Genomic DNA, 16,672 nt, shown 5'->3' on the forward strand with positions numbered 1-16,672 from the left:
TACAATTCTTTTTGGCCTTAGAACTAGATTCTTTGAAAAAAAAAATAGTTGGAGCTTTAATTTAGCATTGACTACCTACACCTTGCACAAAATTTACCAGGACTGGTAAGAGCAGTTTCAGTTTAGCAATAGAACTAGAGGGAGCTCTGGTGGCATAGTGCCTAAGGCATTTGACTGCTAACCAGAAGGCTGGTGGTTCAAACCCAACACCCACTCATTAGGAAGAAGACTGGGCAATCTACTTCTGTAGTGATACCGCCTCGGATACCTGAGGAGGGGTTGCTATGAGTCAGATCCAACTCAATGACAGTGAAGTTCTTTCTTTTCTTTTTTCTTTTTTTTTAATAGGAATAGTTCAAACCCACCAGCCACTCCTAGGACGGAAGACTGGGCAATCCACTTCGGTAGAGACACCGCCTTGGGAACCCAAGGAGGGGTGGCTATGACAATCAACTTAATGGCAGTGAGTCTGGTTTTTTTTTTTTTTTTTTTTTTTTAAGAATGAATGGGAAGTATAGAAATCAAATGAATACTATCTATCTAAGAAAACTGGCTGCAAAAGGAAGTAAGAGATATGGTGATGGTTATAGAGGGAAGAAGGACTTTGTTTTAGGAATAGGGAGACTTGAGAATGTTTATAGGCTGGAAATGGAGCTAATGGGGAAGGACATGTTGAAGATTAATAAAGACAAGAAGAAATTATTGATTAAGAATTTCCTGGTTGAGGTGAGAGTGATAGGGTAAGCTCAGGTAAGATAGACTGGAAAACAATAAGTAGAAGTACATATATAGATTAAGTTAGAAGGTGTGAAAGAAAAAAATGATGAGATACCTAATAGTTTCTTTATCTCTGTGAAGAAGAGGCAAGTCATCTGCTAAGTGTGGAAATACAAGAAGAGAACAGTAAAGAACTGGGGGGAGGGGAGTGGGAGTGGGTGGGTAGTCCTATTAGACTGTGAATGCCTCCAGGACCATGATTTCTTTATCTTGGTATTCCTAAAGTTTTGCCCTTACTCTTTTTTTTTTTTTTTTTCAACCGTGCTTTAGGTGCAAGTTTACAGAGCAGAGTTTGTTTTACGTTCAACATTACGTGTAGATTTAGTTTCACTCCCCATTTACCATCCCCAACCCTAACCCAGTCTCCTCCCCTCCCTGCTCAGTAACACACACACACATACACCCGCTCCCCGTGCCCCTCATAGTTATGCATTCCTGTTTGTCCTGCATTTCCTCCATGCGAATGTTGCCCCTCTGATGCCTGTTGGTCTATTGCCCCAAGGGATGCATTTCCATAGAGTATGTGGATGTGTCACCTTGGGTTGAGTGGTCTGCATGTATATCTTGTTATTGTTTGTTACTATTGGGCTGAAAGCCAGCCTCTGGGAATGAGCTTTATTCCAGGCCCAGAATGTATCCCAGGACCATAGTATTGAGGGTCTCACCAGACTCCATCTGACCAGTAATTCTGATCATTATTGAATTTTTGGATTTTGTTCTGCATTTTTCCTCCCACTCTATCCAGAGTCTCCAGATTTGATCCTTTCCTGAGTGGTAGTATGCCAAGAATTTTGGAAGACAGCTACCTGGCCAACCAACTGGAAGAGATTGATGTTTGTACCCATTCCAAAGAAAGATGACCTAACAGAATGCAGAAATTATTAAACAATGTTATTAATATCACACACAAGTAAAATTTTGCTGAAGATAATTCAAAAATGGTTGTAACAGTGTATTGACAGGGAACTTCCAGAAACTCAGGCTGGATTTGTGAGGCCTGAGAGATCTTCTAACCAGAAGCCTTTAGTATGGAGATTAACACGTCCCATGCTGAGTCCTAATGCCTCTAGTATAGAGATTAGCACATCCCATGCCTCAGAGCCTTTATCAGAGATCTGCATGGCTCCAAAAAAGCCTCTCGCCCACCTTTGAAGGCTCCGACAGCTCTTACCTCCCGGTAGGGTTATTTCGCATGGAGTTTGCACATATCAAAGAGATCCACCCGCCCCGAAAAATCTCTCACTCACCTTTGAAACCGGGGGATTCCAACCCGCCCCCCAACTTCCCAAACCCCTGTCCTAAAAACCAATTATCTACTCCACCCTATATTTTTTCTATAAATATGTGATAATGAAAGAGCACGGGGTTTTTTGCTCAAGCCATTGATTTGGTGAGAGCAGGGACCCTAACTCGAGCTAGTGAATAAACTTTCCTTTTGACACTTGCATTGTCGTGTGTTAGCAAATTCCTCACACCGAACAGCTCCTTCATAACCTGGGCACAACAGATTCAGAAAAGAATATGGAATGAAGAATATCATTGCTGATGTCAGCTGGATCTTGGCTAAAAGCAAAGAATCCCAGAAAGATGTTTACTTATGTTTTATTGACTATGCAAAAGCATTTGACTGTGTAGATCATAAAAAATTATGAATAACATTGCAAAGAAGGGGAATTCCAGAACACTTAATTATTCTCATGAAGAACCTGTACATAGACCAAGAGGCAGCTGTTTAAGCAGAACAAGGGGATACTGTGTGGTTTAAAATCAGGAAAGGTGTGCATCAGTGTTGTATCCTTTCACCATACTTATTCAGTCTGTATGCTGAGCAAATAATCTGAGAAGCTGGAATATATCAAGAAGATTGTGGCATCAGGATTGGAGGATGATTCATTAACAACCTGTAATATACAGATGACACAACCTTGCTTGTTGAAAGTAAAGAAGACTTGAAGCACTTACTGATTAAGATCAAAGACTACAGTCTTCAGTATGGATTACACCTCAATAGAAAGAAAACTAAAATCTTTGCAAGTGGAGCAAAAAGCAACATCATGATAAATGGAGAAAAGATTGATGTTGCCAGGGATTTCATTTTACTTGGATCCACAATCAACACTCATGGAAGCAGCAGTCAAGAGATCAGACATTGTATTCCATTGGACATATCTGCTGCAAAAGACCTCTTGAATGTTAAGGAGCAATGATGTTATTTTGATGATTAAGGTGTGCCTGACTCAACCATGGTGTTTTCAGTAGCCTCATATGCATGTGAGAGCTGGACAATGGATAAGGAAGACCACAGAAGAACTGATGCATTTGACTTGTGGTGGTGGGCGAAGAATATTGAATATACTATGGACTACTAGAAGAATGAACAAATCTGTCTTGGAGGAAGTACAGTGGAATGCTCCTTAGAAGTTGGAATGGCCAGACTTCATTTCTTGTACTTCGGTCATGTTGTCAGAAGGGACGAGTCTCTGGAAAAGAATATCATGCTTGGTAAAGGAGAGGTTCAGTAAAAAAGGGGAAGGCCCTCAATGAGATAGATTGACCTAGTGCTGCGATGATGGGCTCAAGCTTGGCAACAATCGTGAGGATGGTGTAGGAGCAGGCATGATTTGTTCTGTTATACATGGGGTCTATATAAGTTGGAACAGACCCAAGCATACCTAACAAAAGCAGTATGGAAAGGGCAAGCTATGGTCCCTTTGACTTATGTTAAAACTTTAGATGCTTTTTTTTTAACTGTAAGAATTACAATACTCTCAGAGCTTTTGATTTAGTACTTCTGTGGTGGGACACAGGAATTTGTTCTTTAAACAGGCATACCTAGTGATTCAGACACAAATAGTCCAAGGACCATGCTTTAAGAGTGATTGCAGATAGCAGCCAGGACTGTATTTAGAATTAGTGGTTTTCTTGAAGTTCAGAGACTTTTTAATACCAAGAAATTGAAAGATTGATGAATTGATTTACTGAGTAAAAGCTCACAGTCTCCATCTACCTCATTAGGTTGCTATATGGCCCCTTTGAAGCTTGTATGCATAATAAGTGTACGTCTCTAAAGTTGAAGGAAAAATGTGCAAATGTTTAACTGTGGAAGTATAACTCCATTACTTAGTTCCTTTATTAAATAAGCATCAGTGCTTATCATGCCTGGCAGATAAGCACATGTTCAATAAATGTTACTAACCATACTAAATGAAAGTCTTCATCATCATTCATTAAATCCACCAAAAAAGCCATAACCTCATAAAATGTATTGAGCCTTTATTTTATGCCAGACATGCTGTCAGTTAATTTTTTAATGAGCTATTTATGCATTTATTTATTAAATATTTATTGACACTTATTGTGTACCAAATGCTTTGTAAGATGTTGGTTATACAGAGTGAGGAAAAACCTGATCCTTGTCTTCAAGAATTTTATAGTCTAGTGGAAAAGACAAATAAGTGAATCTACAAATATGGTTTGTGTGCTAAATGACAGATCCAAGTTCTGAGTGCTATGGAGGTATAGAGATGGAACATCTACATCACGCTCAGGAACCAGAAAAGGCTTTCCTGATTAGGTAACATATGAATTGTTTTTTAAAGGGTAAGTAGGAGTTAACTAGGTCTCTAAGGTTTTCAGTGGCCAACTTTTTCAGAAGTGGATGGCTCTGTCCTTCTTCCCAGTCTGTCTTAGTTTCAAAGCTCTGGTGAAACTTGTCCACCGTGCATGATCCTGTTGATATTTGAAATACTGCTGGCATAGCCTTTAGCCTCACAGGAACATGCGAGCTACCACAGTATGATAAACTGATAGACGAGTGGTGGCAGCAGGAGTTAACCAGGTCTCAAGGTGGCACAGAAGGCTTGTGGTCAATTACTCACATAAAGGTTGTGGTTCAAACCCATCCAGCAGCTGTGGAGGAAAGGCCTGGTGATCTACTTCCAGAAAGATCACACAATAAAAGCCTATGGAGCAGTTCTACTCTGTAAAACACATGGGGTCACTGTGACTCAACAGCAATGGGTTGGTTTGGTTGGTTGTTTTTTAGGAGTTAACTAGATGAAGAAAGTGTATAAAGGTATTTTAAGCAGAGTAAACAAGAGATGTAAGGCAAGGGAGTATGGAATAGCCTCATTAGACCCAGAGAATTAGATGCAGTTCATTGTGGTTGGAATGAGAGTATGTGGGGATACAGGATTGAAGAAGGAGATCAGTGGAAGGGAGTCCAGAAAAGATGGCAGAAGCCATTCAAAACAATCCTTGAGTGCTGAAGTAGGTGCCAGAAGTTTATCCCCAAAGCTCCAAGGAGCTATTGAATGATTCTAAGCAGATGAATGATTCATAAAGAGGCCGAGGAAGCTGTGGGAAGAAGGGGTTTGGAAGCAGGCCTTAATAGACACAGTTGAAATCATGATGGGAGGGACCACTTAAAGATATTTGTTGTTGTTGTTATTTGCTGTCAAGTCGGACCCGACTCATAGCGACCCCTCCTTGGGTTTCCGAGGCAGTATCACTACGGAAGTAGAATTGCCCAACCTTGCTTCCGAGGAGTGGCTGGTGGGTTTGAACTGCCAGCCTTCTTGTTAGCAGTCAAGTGCCTTAGGCACTATGCTACCAGAGCTCCCACTTAACAATATAGTAAAGTAATATTAAAGAGTGGATGTGGTGGATGAGTCTATTCCAACTCATAGTGACCCCTTTTGGGTTTCTGAGGCAGTAAATCTTTATGGAAGTAGATTGCCCAATCTTCCTTCCACAGAGTGGCTGATGGGTTTGAACCACCAACCTTCTGGTTAGAAGTCAAATGCCTTAGGCACTATGCCACTAGAGATCCTTAAAGATACAGTAAAGTAGAATTAAAGAGTGGATGTGGTGGATGAGTGAGAGAGATGAAAGTCTTGCAGCTGGATGGATGGTAGTGCTGGAGTTAAAAAAAAAAAAAGGGGTAAGGCACTTTGACTGCTAACCAGAAACCTAGTGGTTCAAACCCACCAGCCACTCCTCAGAAGCAAGGTTGGGCAATCTTCTTCCATAGTGATAGCACCTCAGAAAACCAAGGAGGGGTCGCTATGAGTCAGGTCCAACTTGACGGCACATAACAACAAGAACAACAAAGCAGCAGATTAAAGAGGAAGATTGAGTGCAGCTTTGCTCACATTGAGTCAATCAACAACAATGGCTATTATCTATGAACTAAGTACAGATGCATGGTATCTAACTGTGTTCCAGGCCCTGTGCTATACAGTAGGGTAATGTAGCAGAATCATTCTGCTTTGCTGAAGTCTCACTAGTCTCTGTTCCTATAAGACATATGGAGATATGAGAAAATCGTTTTCAGAATGAACATTTGGAGGAGAATGATTTAACCTATGACACCTTTTTTTCTCTAGATGAAAACACTCCATAAAGCCATATACTTTACCATTATTTCTTCATGAAAAGTGGCATCACAAAGTCTCAGCTAAAAGGAAAATTGGGGTTGTTTGGGAGAAAGTTGTTAACAATAAAGGGAAAATGAAAGGAAATGAGGATTTTAAAAGAGAGGAAAAGATAAGAAAGGGAGAAAGAGGCTAGCTAAGAACCTGAAGTGTTGGAATAATACAGAGAGAAAAGTGGTTAAAAGATAAGAGAATGACAGATTTGGGAGAAGGAGAAAGGCAAAAGCCAGAAAAATATGGAGAGAGGGAGTGAGAAAAGAAGAAACTTATTTCAGGTTGGAGATTGAGGAAAGAGACATTGGAGTGGACAGGGGGGAAAATGCAATCTGGGAATGAAGGGATCTTCAGATTGAGGTAGTGAGTGGGTGGAGAGAGGTTGGTGAGATGGTAGGGGGTAAAGGGGCGGTGGCGGGTGTTTGAGGGAGCTGGACCAAGCAATTTGGGCGAAGCAGGTGGCAGAAGCAGCAGCAAAGGAAGCAGGATCCAGCCAGGTCTCCGCCTCAACGGTAGCAACTGCGGCGGTTACTCATCCCCGGCCAGAGGGTTGCGCCCTGGCAGTCTAGGGAGGCCACAGGAAAACGAAGCAGGAAGGGAAAATAGGATTGAAGAGGCCAGTAGCGAGAAATTCATGAAGAGGACTGACAGCGGGTCTAGCTGCCACTGCCAATGTGACTGCAGTGGCTGCTGCCACCACGTATCCTGCCAGGCGCACCGTGCGCCCTACTGGTCCGGGGATGCGGCGCGAGCTCCATCGTCCCGGCAGCATCTCCCTGGTTTAGAACGGCGGCGCCTGGGGCTGTCCTGGAGCTGGCCCGCAGCGGCCCAGGAGGAAGAAGCGGCCGCGGCGGCCACACCCTGGATGAGGTGAGGGCACAGTCAGCTCCTGGAGCTTGGAGACCAGGCGGCTGAGGATCGCGCGGGGGTGTTGGTACGCCATGCTTTGGGCAGGCTGGGGTTTCGGGACCACGGACCCGGGCGACTCGAAAGGGTTGGCGCAGAGTGACAATTGCCTGACGAAAGTTGGAGGGCAGGGGAGGTGATGAAGCCTGTGTCAGGGACAGGAGGGGGAAGGGTGGCAAGGAGTTCCTTAGAAATAAACGTGTGGTGCTGGATTGTAGGAACTACAGCTTGGAAAACCTGGTCTATCCCAAGGGCTGTCCTTGATGTGTAGACACCTGCTCTGTTGCTGATGGTGAGGTTGAAGGCTATGACTGTTGGGTTGAGCCAAAGGGGAAATGAACACATGATTCAGGAGGACATTCCAAGATGGAAGCATTAGGGACTGGAAAAGAAGATAAATGATCAGGAAATGTGTGTGGGTGTACAGTTGAAAGAGCACTCAGTGCCTTCTCTTACATCACCGTCCTTTTCGGATATTTATCTTAGATACAGACAGCTGGGTGGGGTTTGGTGATGGCTCTTTTTCCTTGGCCACCTCCTTTCGCCTGCAGAGCTGGAGCCCTGCCTGTTGGCTGGATCCAAGGTCCTGCAGGACAAGCTCTATTCTAAATCTAGTCCCTTCCTTTTCTCTGGCTTAGAAGACTAGGCAGATTAGGCTCAATTTTTCTTCATGGAGCAGCAGCAGGGATGAAAATCTGTCATACATACAATTTTCTGGAGAAGAGATAGACTGTGCTGCTGCCTTTTTCTCCATAAGGATTTCCTTGTCATAGCATTTTTAGCTTATTCTTTCATGTCAGTACAGTACTCATAAATCAAACTACAAGGCAACCATGGTTTCTCTTTCCAAGCTGCCATTAACTAACTGGGATTTTAGAAGTTACTTCATTTCTCTGGGCCTCAGTTTCCTGTGCATAAAATTGGGAGTTGGATTAAAAGATTACAGAACTAAATAGTCATTGGTTCTGTATTGTGTTCAGGACACTGCTCTATTTATGAATGATGAAACTAAGTCTACTCACGACCCAAGCTGCAGGAATCGCTGGTCCCTAACCCCTTTGCCAAAGGCAGACTGCATGCAGTGAGTGGGTCAATGTGGAAAAGCGAGAAGAGGAGAGAAGTTGGGGATGAGGGGAAGGAGGAAGTTCACTGGTGGCTTATGCAGCCCTGGATTGTGGCCTGCGTGTTTCACAGTAGAAATGAGCTCCATAGGGTTTTTAAGGACTGTAATTTTAAAGAAGTAGCTTGCCAGGCCTGTCTTTAATGGTGCAGCTGGGTGGATTTGAACTATCAACCTTTCACTTATTAGTTGAGCACAACCATTTGCACCACCCAGGGACCTTACACACTGACAATTATGAACCAAGTGGTTAGTGGCATCTGGATATGCTGCTGAGAGGCAGAGGAGCAGGAAGGGCTTCACATAGGACATGAATTTTGGCTGGCCTGATAAGATATGAAGATATGAAGGAGCTCTCCTGGTGCAGTGGTTAAGGCATTCAGGAGCTAACCAAAAGTCAGGAGTCTGATTTCACCAACTGCTTAGTGAGAGAAAGATGAGGCTGTCTGCTTCCATAAAGATTTACAGCCTTGGAAAACCCTATGGGGCAGTTCTACTCTGCCCTCTAGGGTCGCTGAGTTGGAATTGATTTGATGGCAGTGGTTTTTGAGTTTTGACAAGATATAAAGCTGGGATGGGGTGGGAAGCAAATCCTAGCAGAGGAACACTAGTAAATATATGGCCTTGGGAACATGCCTAATTAAGCGAAGTTTATGCTGTGACAGAACTTTTCTATGAGGATTGTATTCAAAGTTGATCCTCTTTCATGTATACAATTATTAAAAATGAGGAATTAAGGGAGCTGTCAGCTGATGGCAATCTGTCTTAATGTGTGTATTTGAAGCCTAGTAGATTGCATATTCTGGGTGGATAGCCTGGAACCAGCAGACAATTGTAAAAGGGAAACTGATTTCAGAGACAGTTCAGAAAATTCCTAACATCAAACTTCAACCATTACATCCCTCTAGCTATTTCTCTCTCTCACTTTTTTTTTTGTGATTATGTATTTTTTTAATAGTTTTATTGAGAGATAATTGACATATAACAGACTGGATAAATTTAAAGTGTACAATTTGATAAGTTTTGACATATGTATGTAACTAGGAAATCAACACTATGATCAAGATGATGAACATGTCTGTGGTAGTTGTGTGTCAACTTGGCTGGGCCTGGTTTTGAGTGGCTGGGCAGCTGGTTGTAGTTACTCTCCATAATGAGACTGGTAATCAACTCTGTAGTGGAATCTACTGTAAGCAGCTGAGTAGCTGCCTTAGGGATGTGATCTGCTTCTAGTATACAAAAAGAAGCAGTAAGAAAGGTCTCTGGAACTTTTGGGCACACTTGGACCCTGTGTGTAGCCAAACCTTCATTCAGTGGCCTACCATGTTTCCTGCCACTCTAGGGACTGTCTCTGGACTTGAACTAGTGGCCTAACATGTTGTTTGGTTGTCTTTGGACTATGCCATTTTATTTGTTGACTTTGGGTTTGTCAGCCTCAGCAGCCAGCAGCTGCCTGAGTTAAGAGAAGGCTTCAGCTTCAGTGGGTCAGGAGCAAAGGCAAAGCGGAAACCCAAGGTCAAGGGGCTTTCACCCAGCCCTTAGAGCTGGCACTTTTTGGACTTCTAGTCTCCTAAACTGTAAGAGAATAAATCCCTGTTTGTTCAAACCATCCATTTATGGTATTTCTGTTAGAGCAGTAATAGGTAACCAAAACAATATTCATCATCCCCAAAACTCCTTTCTACCTCTTTATAATCTCTCCTTCTTGCCTCTTCCTGCCCTAGTAATATACAAATAACCATTGATCTACTTTCTGTCACAATACATCAGTTTTCATTTTCTAGACTTTTATATAAATAGAATCATATAGTATGTGCTTTTTTTTTTTTTTAAATCTGGCTTCTTTCACTTAGGATAATAATTTTGAAACTTGTCCATGTTGTTGTGTGTATTGATAGTTCATTTTCTTTTGATGCTTTAGGAGCTCTGACAGTGTAATGTCTAAGGCACTTGACCGCTAACCAGAAGGCTGGTGGTTCAAACCCACCAGCCACTCCTTGAAAGGAAGACTGGGCAATCTACTTTCGTAGTGATACTGCCTTGGAAACCCAAGGAGGGGTTGCTATGAGTCTGATCAGACTCAACAGCAGTGAGGGAGCATTCCATTTTGTGGATATACAACATTTGACCAATTCACCAGTTGTTGGATTGATTCCAGTTTTGGCTATTATAAATAAAGCTGCTATTAACATTCATGTACTAGGGTTTATGAGTTCATATGATTTCTTTTCTCTTGGGTAAATTTCTAGAAGTAGAACAGAAGATATATGTTTAACTTTTTAAGAAATTGCCAATCTGCTTTCCAAAGGGAGTGTACCTTTTACACTCCAACTCACAATGTATGAGAGTTCCCATTTGTCCACATCCTTGCCAACATTTTTACTGTTGGTCTTTTATAGCCATTCTATGGGTGTGAAATGATCTCTTGCATTTTGATTTGGTATCTGATTTGCATTTACTTAATGACTATGATGTTGAACTTAAATGTACTTATTTGTCATCCACATATCTTTGGTCAAGCGTCTGTTGATGGAAGCTTAGATCATTGACTTAAGACTGTTATTTATTTATTTATTTTTTCCTAATGTGGTTTCTAAGGTGGTTTAATGCTATAAATTTCATTCTGAATAATTCTGTAGCTACATTCCACACATTTTGATAGCTTATGAACTCATTTTTCATTTAGTTTAAGATACTTTCCTATCTCATTTTTAGTACTTTGTGCTATGGGTTATTTAGGAGCGTGTGTTGAATTTCCAGATATTTGTGGATTTTTTTTCTTTTAGTCATTGATTTCTAATTTAATTCCATTGTGGTCAGAGAACATACTTTGTATGATTTGAATGTTTTAAAATTTGTTAAGATTTGTTTTATGACCCAGATTTTGGTATGTTTGGTCAAAGAATGTGCATTCTGCTGTTACTGGTGGTGTGTTTTATAAAGATCAGTTTGGTCGAGTTGGGTCATAGTGTTGTGGAAGTCTTCTATGTCTTACTGATTTTATTTAATTGTTTTATCAATTATTATTATTTTTTATGGTTTATCAGTTATTGACAGAGGGGTGGTGAAATTTATTCGTGTAAATTTAGAATTGGTTATGTCTCCTTCCAGTTTTCTTTATGTTTCTTGTGCTTCGGGTTAGTTGACCTTATTGGACATTTATAGTTTTCATCAAAGTTAGACAATTTTCAGCTGTTATTTATTCAAGTTTTTTTTTTTTGTTGTTGTTGCCCCTTTTATCTCCTTTCCTTTGAGGACTACAATTATGTTTGATTTTTTCCCCACAGCTCACTGTGCTCAATTTATTTTCAGTCTTTTCTTTGTTTGTTTGTTTTATTTTGGACCAATTTCTATTGCTGTATCTTTAAGTTCACTAGTCTTTTCTTCTTCAGTGTCTAATCTGCTGTTAATTACATTCTGTGTATTTTTCATCTCAGACATTGTATTTTTCATCTCTTGAAGTTTAATTTGTGTCTTCTTTATAACTTTTATGTTATGTAAATGCAATAATTCTTTCTACTACTTTCTTGAACATATGGAATGTTCTAATAACTTCTAATTTTAACATCTATGTCAGTTCTGATATGTTTTTAGTGATTGATTTTTCTCTTTATTATGGTTAATATTTTACTATTTCTTTGCATTCTTGGTAATATTTGATTAGAAGCCACACATTGAGAATTTTACCTAGTAGGTAATGGGTATTTTGTATTCCTGTAAATATTCTTGAACTTTATTCTGGGTCATAGTTATGTAGAAACAATTTGATCTTTTTGCCTCTTGTTTTTAAGTTTTGTTAGGAGGAACCCAAAGCAAAATTTGATTTAAGACAATTTTCCCCATTATTGGGTAGAAACTCTTCTCAGTGCTATACACAATACCCCATGGATTAAGGGGCTTTTCCACTTTGAGTGATCAGGAAACAAACTATTTCCAGTCTTGTGTGAGCTAAATGGATTGTTTCCTTTGATGCCTCTGGTTTTCTGAGATGGTTCTTAGCCCAGCCTGAGTGGTTTCCTCATAAAAATGTGCTGACCATTATGCAGATGAATATTTGAGGAGAACTCTTGCCTATCTCTAGAATTCTCTCTCCTTTTTAGAACTCTGTTCTATGAACTCTAGCTGTTGTGGCCTTTTTGAATTCCCAGTTTGGTTTCCTTGACTTAGAGAGTCAAGGAGTATTATTCATCTCTTAGCCACGGGAATTAGTTCAGAAATGGACTTTTTTTTTTTTTTTTTTAAATGCATTTTATTGAAATGTAGTTTATGTACAGTGAAATACACAAAACTAAAGTGACATGGGTCAATGCATTTATTTATTTATTTTTCTGCTGTGTTCTCTTCCCTCCCCTCCCATCCCTGGTAACCAATAAAGAAGTTCCCTTCCATATATAAATCTTTCCTTGACTTTTTACAATAATGAACTAATACTATATTTGTCCTTCTGTGATTGACTTATTTTACTCAGCATAATGTCCTCCAAGTTCATTCATGTTATATGCTGTTTTGCACATTATTCTTCAGGGTTGCATAGTATTCCATTGTGTATATGTGCTACAGTTTGGTTATCCATTCTTTTGTTGATATGCACGTAGGTTGGTTCCATCTTTTGGCTATTGTAAATAGTGCTGTGATGAACATGGTGTCCATATATCTGTTCTTGTCCTGGCTCTAACTTCTTTAGGATGTATACCTCATAATGGGATTGCTGGGCCAAATGGTATTTCTAATTTCAGCTTTTTAAGAAATCACCGTACTCTTTTCCACAGTGGTTGTATCATTTTACAGTCCCACCAGCAGTGGATGAAAGTCCCAATCTCTCCACATCCTTGCCAGCATCTGCCATTTTCTGTCTTGTTGAACTTTGCCATTAATGCTGAGATGAGATGGTATCTCATTGTTGTTTTGATTTGCATCTCTCTGATGGCTAATGATCATGAGCATTACTTCATGTATTTGTTGGCCACCTGAATATCCTCTTTGTCTTCTGCCCATTTTTAAATTGGATTGTTAATCTTTTTTTGTTGAGGTTTTGGAGTTTTCTATAAACTTTAGAGATAAGTCCCTTGTGAGATATGTAATTATCAACAAGTATGAATTTGTTGCTGCCATTTTGTTATGTGCTTTTTCATGGTGTTGATTTCTTTGTTCCATATAATTTTCTATGCTGTGGTCGTTTTGTTTATGAGTCATATTATCACTTCCTTTGTTGCTATTGTTTTAATATTTGCTAAATATTTGGCCCTCTTTTTTATTTTGATGTGAAGATTTATCATTTTTCTTTGAGGTTACTCTGTGATTTATAATTTCTTCCCAAGTTTAGAACAGTCCACTGTGTCTTGTAGTTGTCTTGACTTCCTACCATTTAGAAGTTCTGCAACTACACAGTTTTTTTTTCCCCTCTTTTTGGTTTGTAGTTGTCTTCATTAGTCAATTGATGTCAATGGTTCTCTGTTTACAATCTTGTAGGCTTATTTATTTGGATACTTCTACAATTGGGTTGGTTTCTGTATTATATCATCATGTGTGCTAATGGTCAGTTGTTTGCTGTTGTTGGTTCTCTGTCTGCAGGACTCCCTTTAGCATTTCTTGTAAGGTTGGTTTGGTTTTAACAAATTCCCTTAATTTCTGCCTATCTGTAAATGACCTAATTTCACCATCATATTTGAGGCACAGTTTTGCTGGGGATATAATTCTTGGTTGGAAATTTTTCTTTTTCAGGGTTTTATATAAACCACCCCATTGTCTTCTCTCCTGCGTGGTTTCTGCCAAGAAGTCCGAGCTTAGTGTTATTGGTTGCCGCTTGTAGGTAACTTTTCCTTTTTCCTGTGCTGCTTTTAGGATTCTTTCTTTGTCTTTGGTTTTGGAGAGTTTGATGATGATATGTCTTGGTGATTTTCTTTTGGGGTCTATCCTATTTGGGTTTCATTGGACTTCTTGAATAGATATATTCTCATCTTTCATCATACTGGGAAAATTCTCTTCCAAGAAATCTTGGACAGTTTTTTTCTGTGATTTTATTTGTCCCTTCCTGTTCTGGAATTCTGATTACACATAGGTTATTCCATTTGATGGTATCCCACATGAACCTTAGGCTTTCTTCATTTTGTTTTGATCTTTTTTCTGATTGTTCCCTTTCCAAAGAAGTATTTAGGTGTTTGCCTTCAATCTCCATAATTCTGTCTTCCATTGATTCAATTCTACTCCTTTGCCCATTCAGTGTGTTATCTATTTCTGATGATTTGGTATTAATCTTCTGGATTTCTGCCTGTAGGTTTTTTATCATTTCTAATTTTTCATTTATTTTGTCATTTTGTTCTTGTATTGTCTTTCAAAATTGTTCTAGGGTTTTCTCTATGTTTTCCTCAAATTTTATCAGTGTTTTTCTTGATCTGTCTCTCAATTTGCTGAAGGTGCCTAAATATAATTCTTTTGAATTCCTTATCAGGGAGTTTCAATGCTGTGTCTTCCTCAGAGATGTGTTTGGGGTCTGTATCTTGGTTGCTTGTTTCTCCTGCTTTATCTTGCTTCTTTGTGTGGACTGTGATGCTCTTGTCTTTGAGGCATTGTTATGTTTTTATGTGTATATTTAATTGGTGATTGTATGTTGGAGTGACTTGCCCATGATTTTCATTTGCTTTGTTTTGTTTATATGTTATCTATGTAAGTAAGGTACTGTGCTGTGCTCCTCTATTCTCTAGTTGGCAGCAATTATACACTCACCACCTATCTCCTTTCCTGTTGTCAGCTTCCCATATGGGCCTGCTGTCCTTGGCAAACAGAGCCTACTCCTAGGTCCCTAGAATCTGAAGGAGAATGCTGTCACTTTAGAATCCAAAATGGTCACTGCTTGTAAACATTCAAAATGGCTGCATCCTTGGTCACTTTAAATATCCAAAATGGCTGCCACATGTAAACAATCAAAATGGCTGTGCCCTCTGGACAACTGAAAGTCCACAGCTCAGGTTGTCTCCCTCCCTGCTGTTTCCCTTCCTAGTCATAGGGTACCAGTGCAGTCATCCCTGCAGCCCTTGGTGACCAGGGCTGATCTTTAGATCAATTCTCAAGTCCCAACACCACTTGGAAATATTCAGACTGTTGGTCTTGTCAGAGTAGCTGACAGTCCACTGCTTTGACCATCTCCATATTCACTGTTTTTTTTTTCAGGTTTTTCCACTAGTTAGTACCTAATTCACTTCTGTACACTTCCTTTCAAAGCTCAGGGCTCCAGGATTATCTTCTGTATCTCTGTCAATTGGTTTCTCTTTTCTTTGTTGAAAAGGGTCTGTGGAGCTTGTCTGCCTATTCTGCCATCTTCCAGAGATGGATTCTTGACTTGAGTTAGTCTAAACAGGATTTTTAAGGAGCCTTCTGAAAGAGATTGCCTTGAACTTGGGAAGTGGGGAATGTAGATCTTAGATTAGCCTTGGCAAAAAACTTGCTACCTTGCACAGAAAACAACTGCTAGATGGACAGAGATAAGTGCATTGTTTGAGTCTCTATATTAAGCTGTTTTTGAAATGTCTTGTTGAGGTTTTTGTTAAACCTTTAGATTTTATCCCCATGTATTATAGCCATGGTAGTGTTTAGATAATGGGACAAAGGAATGGAGGTCATTTGCAGTGTGGAGAACTCTGGATAATATTAGAAAAATTTCACAGAGAGTTGAATATAGTAACCAAATGGTGGGAGTGATAAGAGGGTAGTTGCAGGTGTGGTAGAGGAACACTCGAACCTCTTCTTTGAATGACCTAGTCTCTCAGTCTCATTTTTTTCAGAGCAGCCTCATAAATATAGGGGATTTGTACTAGGTCTCACAAGAGATCCAAACAGAGTTCTGAAGGTTTTTAAATTTTGACAACTGACCTCCCGTGGCGGTGGTATTGCCATTGTTATCATCATTGTTATTACATTAATAATTTACATTATTAATATTTATTGAGTACTTGCTATGTGTCTGGTGCCATTTTAAGCACTTTATAAGTATATGGTCATTCGATTATCACAGCAATTCTGTTAGAAAAATTGCCATTTTCCAATCTTTTCTCCATTTCCATTTTTATAGAAAGGTTAAGGAATCTGACAAGGTCACACAGTTATGAAGTTGTAGTAGTTGTTGTTGTTAGGTGTCACTGAGCCATCTCCAACTCATAGAGACCCTATGCACAGCAGAACGGAACACTGCCTGGTCTTGTTCCATCCTCATGATTCTTGCTATACCTGAGCCCATTGTTGAAGCCACTGTGTCTATCCATCTCGTTGAGGGCCTTCCCCTTTTTTGTTGACTCTCCACTTTACCAAGCATGATATCCTTCTCCAAGGAGTGGTTCCTTCTGACAGCATGACAAAAGTTGTTGTTGTTGTTAAGTGCCGTCGAGTCATCTCCGACACATAGCAACCCTATGCACAGCAGAATGAAACATCGCCTGGTCCCATGCCA

The 16,672-nt window shown here is 40.0% G+C and overlaps 1 protein-coding gene across 1 annotated transcript in view; it reads left to right on the forward strand.

Annotated features, from left to right (window-relative positions):
* The first annotated feature begins 6,840 nt into the window (after positions 1-6,840).
* The window catches only part of LOC103203440 (myomegalin-like), a 286,474-nt gene continuing 276,642 nt past the window's right edge, over positions 6,841-16,672 (forward strand). The window contains exon 1 of the mRNA XM_042781979.1: positions 6,841-7,076. Within this exon, the coding sequence (XP_042637913.1) occupies positions 6,841-7,076 (236 nt within the window). The remainder of the gene's footprint in view (positions 7,077-16,672) is intronic.

Source organism: Orycteropus afer, unplaced genomic scaffold (assembly GCF_000298275.1).
Source record: "Orycteropus afer afer isolate SDZICR_OR568_19922 unplaced genomic scaffold, OryAfe1.0 scaffold00010, whole genome shotgun sequence".
Classification (NCBI taxonomy): Eukaryota; Metazoa; Chordata; class Mammalia; order Tubulidentata; family Orycteropodidae; genus Orycteropus; species Orycteropus afer.